Consider the following 5,792-nt stretch of genomic DNA (forward strand, 5'->3'; position numbering starts at 1 on the left):
GCAGACCATGGCGAGTCGAGTCCAGCATTTCATGCCCATTTTAGACAAATTAAAAGCTGATTATTCCACTGCATTATTAAGAACAGACATATAAAATATGATAGATATAAAAGATAAGATCAGCGTTATGGCAACTTTCGGTCTATGAGCTCAGAAAGAGATAACTTTGTATTTTGATTAATTTTGATTGTGATTGAATAATATTGAAAAAAGACCAGAACAAAACAGTGATCTGAGTCATTCACCAAACTTTAATCGCACATAAAGGCATTTATACAGTACTAACAATAAAAGATTATTCCTTTTAGGATATGGACCAATAGACTTGACACACAATTTAATCTTTCATTGGATATTTTGTATTCTATCTTTATTCAATAATAAATTATATACAATTGTCTTTATGTGTGTGTGAGAGAGAGAGAGAGAGAGAGAGAGCGAGAGAGAGAGAGAGAGAGATGAGAGTTAGGAAGTGGTTGGGTTAAGATCAGTGATGGTCATTGGTTGTGGTCCGTGGAGAAAAGAGGATGAAGGGTTGGGTGAGGATAGGGGGGTGGTTGGGGGGGGGGAGTGAGAGGCACTGTATGGCCCCTCCAGGCGAGTCGGCCACCTAGAGAGAATGCCCAATGAGAAGGAGGGGGCGGAGTCACCACACATAGGAGTCGTCATACCTGGAGAACAGGGAGAGAGGAAAGAGGGAGGCAGGGACAAAAAGACGACTATGTGAAATGTGACAAGTAAAAATACACTTCATAACACACACACACACACACACAAACACACACACAAACACACACACATACACACACGAGCGCATACTGACCTTGATCTCTGGTCTCTCTCAGCGTTGTCACCAAACATCATCTCTGACATCACATCCTCCTGGGCAGACCTCTTGCCATACCTGGAGGAAAAAAGAGGGGGGAGGAGAAGGAGGGAACGTTAGTGTATTTAGGGATGAGGAAATGGGGGTGGGGGCTCTCCTCCTCTATGAACAGGCCAACAGACTGTAGAACTCTAGGGGACAGACTAGTCAAGTCCTTGCATGGGTATCATGGGTATCCACTGGTGTGTTAGCTAGTGAAGGGTAGAGAAGAGAGGCAGTTAGAGATATAGAAGAGAAGGAAGGACTGCAAAGAGGCCGCTGGAGAAAAGAAGGATAGAGAGAGAGGCTGTTAATGTTAGAGGAGGAGAGAGGAGACAGATGGCATTTGCTGCACTGTGTGGGATCTTGACATGACTACCTGGACACTCTCACGGATGCTGGTGTCCCCAGACAGGCCAATTATTAGCCTCATGAGCCAGAGATCTGCATTAACTTTCTCTCTCTCTCACTCTCTCTCTCTCTCTCTCTCTCTCTCTCTGTCTCTCTCTTTCTCTCATCCTTTCTCTCTTGTTCTTTTATTTCATACCCACTCCTCTCTCAGACAAATTTGCTTCTCTCTTTATAAGAGCTAAATGGAGAAACAACTTTGTTACCCCTCCATCTGTGCTAGTGATGGCAGGTTCTCAGCCTTTCTGAGGTTCTCTAGTAGAACTACCAAATCCAGGAACCCTATACTTTCAGAAATGTGTATCATGAACCGAATAGCAGTCTAAGCGTCTCTATCATCATAACGGCCGTTTGTGATGAAAAAAGGTAATTTGACGCTCTAGTTCCACTCTACGGGGCGGCCATGGCGATGGCACTGAGGTAAGACCAGAAGACAATTGACTATCCCCACAGGACTGAGACGCCCCTCACACACTCCCACCCCCAAACACACACTCACACACACACACACACACACACACACACACACACACACATACTAACACCTGCGTCTGTCACAGTGGTATCTATCAGGATAGGAAATTGGTTGTCTATTAGGACAGGAAATGGTTTGGTAGCAGACGTGTCTGAGGGCGACTCACACCTCTGTACTTAATAGCTGGTTAAGGAAAAAGTGGAAGGTGGTATTTGCTGTTTTGTCAGAGAAGGTGAGAGAATCGGTATATACTGTAGCTCAGGAAGTCTCTACGATCTCCAATTTCAACTCCCATGGTTCTTTGGTTGTACAGCCATATTCCCAGATAACAAGAGGATCTGGACCATATACAGGCCAGATCTGGCCCTTGTGGCTTAGTTCTGGCCCATATATGGCCCAGAATCATTACACATCCGCTTGCTATCTGGGTTTGGACTGAGACAGACAGACAATGTCAAGTTTGTGTAAGGATCGCTAACTTCTAATTTAATCTAATTTAAACAGTAGACATATTTTACTAAGAGGGCATCAATAGACTACAAATTCAGCTCCTTTGAGTTCTATTTTAATGGATGCATGCATCAATGCCCATCTGGAGTTGAAGAATAAAACCTTTAGGCCTCGTCTAGGGTACTGGGAATCTAAAGAGCAACGACCTATTAGAATGCCATGAATAAAAGAGGTGCCAGTGATTCGTTTCTTTTTCTCTTTCTCCAAAGAGCCTTCTCTGAGCTCCATGTGCTCAGCAGCCCATATGCTATCAATACCAAATATTGCAATATATCTGCTGGCTCACAGAGGTCTCTAATTCGATTTGGGTCCTCCTTGGGTCCATCTGAACCGCTTTTATTGCCCAGACACGTTTATCAGGAGGGCCTAGAGCTTTTTGAGAGCACCATCTAATCAGATTCGAATACAAAGTCGCGGGATGGTGTATACATCACGGTATGTGGCGCTGAGACTGAGCTGGAGGCTGAAATATGAGCGGGAAATTCAGGGAACAACTTATTGTTATGACAGTGGGCAGTCGGGCAGCTACTGTAAATGACTCCACTTACCGTCGACTGAAACAAACACCAAAGAAACGACGCCAACAGCTCAGTAATTGGAGACTACAGCAACACAGTAGGCTACTTGTTGAGGTGGATGACTAGGCTATCTTAGCGCTCACCTCTGTCTCGTGATGAGGTTGATGTAGTGTCTGAGCGCTGTGTAGTATTTGGCCAGCTCTTCGGGAGCTGCGTCGTCACCGGGGTTCTCCGGTTTGGGCGGGTACGCGTCCACAAAGGTCCCAAGACAGACCAGCACGCACATGACCACGGCTACGAGGACGGTCCACGGTTTCAGCATAACGGCCATCTGAGGACGAGAGGGAGACAAATACACTGTTAACTATAATAAACATATCCTAAACCTTGAAAATTACCCATTGTTCTTATTGATGAAATACTTAATTTTATTCAAATGGCTCAGTTAGGATACACAACAACGATTGATAGGTAGGCAATTTCACTGAGACTTTTTGGACAGCAAATCACTGGTTTCTGTTCCGATTTATTTCTTTTTTTCTCAGAAAGATTTTGGAAAATGTGGGTTAGTTTTGCTTGGATGAGTTCATTTAGCATTCATTTCTTAAGGCAGAAATTGCGAGAATCCAAAAACAAAACAAACATGACAAAATAAAGATATACCATGACTAGAATAGTCACAATCAAAATATTTATCTTTTCCTGTCCTGGAATTTTCATAAAAGCCAAAAACGAACTAGAGTGTGTTGCCCTTCGGGGCCACCACACTAATAATTAGCCTTCTGTGGCGCACACATTAAATGTCCTCCGCTGTCGCTATCCATGGTGCTGAATTTCGTTTTTTATTTTATTTTTTATTTTTTAGATAAGGTTTATCTAGTTTTATGGGGTCACCATTAGGCTAATCATTCTAAAACCACACTTAGACAATAATTCTCACTCCAAATGTTATTTTCAAGTATTCACTAACTGGAGACTAGTGAAAAGCATGAAAACAAATGAAATGCGCTAGATGGAAAGTTTGACTTACTTCAGAAGACTCGCGGGGAGTTAAGACAACAGGTGGTGTCGCAGGCAGCAAGGTGGATTCTACTGTTCGGGGTCTGCAGTCTCTCTCTCGATGATCCCTTTTAGGAGTTTGTCTTGGAAGGAGTCAAATCTCCGGGCTTTTGTGTTAAACCGTCAACTGGAGAGGTTTATATATCCGCGGCTGGCTTGAGAAAGCACTGGGGTGGGACGGGCGTCGGGCGGTGTGAAGGCGGGTGGGGTGGAGTGGAGTGGAGCAGAGTGCGTCATCTGATGATGAACATATTACTAATGCACTCGACCAGGAATGTTTGTTTTGGGGGTAATCGAGGTGCAGTTTTGGGTCATAGGCAAGTACAATGCAACACCAGAAGCCTATACGGGGGTTAATATGTGTTAATATGTGACAACAGGTGTAGTTGCACGCATATAGGCCTATGGAGATGCATTACCAAGACGCATCATTATGCGCTCAAATGTTTATATAGTATTTCTTTGCTTGTTCCACTGTATTGACTAAGAGTTAATTGGGGTAAAAGTGGTAGGAACCTTTTCTGTTTGCCATGATGGAGAGCAGCTTGCTAGGCCTGGCATGCTATGTGGCATGCTGTAGGTGGAGAACTCAACCACTAGATGGCAGTGTACTTCCTCTGGAGGTGGTAACGCCTCACATCAACCACATATATCTGTGATGACATCCTTATCAACATAGACACATAGATAACTGATAATTCACCGTTTCTCTGTTAGTGCCTCAGGCGGTCCTTGAACACCGGGAGACAGATGTAGAATGCCGTCTGGTCATGTCTACAGGTGGGCTAAAACACTGGCTCCTATCACAGACTAAATCCGATCCCAGATAGCAAGCGGATCTGGGCCATATACAGGCCAGATCTGTCCCTTGTGGCTTAGTTCCGGCTCATATATGGCCCAGAATCATTACACATCCGCTTGCTATCTGGGATAGCTCTAACACCCTGGGCGGCTTTACGGGCTACACTGTTGTGGTCAGTTGAACTCCATTATCGCACCTCCCACCCTCAGAGTAGGATAATTGCGGCACGAGCCAACATGTGGTGAAAGGAAAAGGAGAAGCTATAATCAGACATCAAATGTTCCCTCTGCATTCCAGTGCTTTCACTGCTCCAGGACAATCAATCGCCTGTATTGATCACAAGCTCAGACGGAGTAGGAGTAATTATCGAACCAGTCAAAAAGATATCCTCATCTCACCCAGGCCCGAGCAGGTGTACTGGATGACTGATTGCCTGGCCTGCAGGCTTCTGAGGAAGATAATAAAACAAAAATTATGATTAATTGTGTTATAATGGCCTGCTCTGGTGATGACACAGTAGCTTATAGGGCTATGACTCTCCTGTTATTGGATCAGAGCGTGGACCTGCTCCAAGTCCTCCACGTCCACGCTTCCATCCCACTGATTTGCTTGCTGATACCCCCCCCCAAACACACACTTGTTGTTATTGTTGTTGACTCACTCTCCCAATTTAACCCCCCACCCCATGTCGTCACACTGTATGACTCTTAATAACTCCAGTGCTCATTTCTCAGAAGTGGTGTGGGCCGGTGGGCCAGGGGTGCGAACACAGACCTGCCCCGAAGACACCCAGTCATGATGCTCTGGTGTGTGTGTGTGTGTGTGTGTGGCACATGACGCGTGACATCTCTCCCCACAGGGCTGCTGAGGGGTAAATTGATTCCCAGTCATCACCTCGACTCCTCCTGCTCAGTCGGTATAGCAGGTATCGACCAGGTCTGCCTCTGACTAACGTTATCAGTCTCCATCAGTGACTACACACCCCTGAACCACCCAAATCATGCGTCTTCCATTTTTTCAACATGAATGTAAATTGTTTGAAGTGTCATGTGATTTATCTGCCCTCCTAGTTCCTCCTGCACTCCCTCACCAAACCCCCCCTCCCCAAAACTCTTCTCTCAAATGGTAAATGGACTGCACTTATATAGCGCCTTT

At 45.1% G+C, this 5,792-nt stretch overlaps 1 protein-coding gene across 1 annotated transcript; it reads right to left on the reverse strand.

The window, feature by feature from the left end:
• Window positions 1-646: 646 nt before the first annotated feature.
• On the reverse strand, window positions 647-3,107 carry pyya (peptide YYa; the record flags this gene model as incomplete). Its single annotated transcript, XM_084437625.1, has 3 exons — window positions 647-671; window positions 824-904; window positions 2,920-3,107. The coding sequence occupies 3 exons, from the start codon at window positions 3,105-3,107 to the stop codon at window positions 647-649; spliced, it is 294 nt and encodes a 97-aa protein (XP_084293751.1).
• Between the last annotated feature and the right edge of the window lie 2,685 nt (window positions 3,108-5,792).

The sequence above is a fragment of the Borostomias antarcticus genome, assembly GCF_949987555.1.
Source record: "Borostomias antarcticus genome assembly, chromosome: 5".
Taxonomy (NCBI): Eukaryota; Metazoa; Chordata; class Actinopteri; order Stomiiformes; family Stomiidae; genus Borostomias; species Borostomias antarcticus.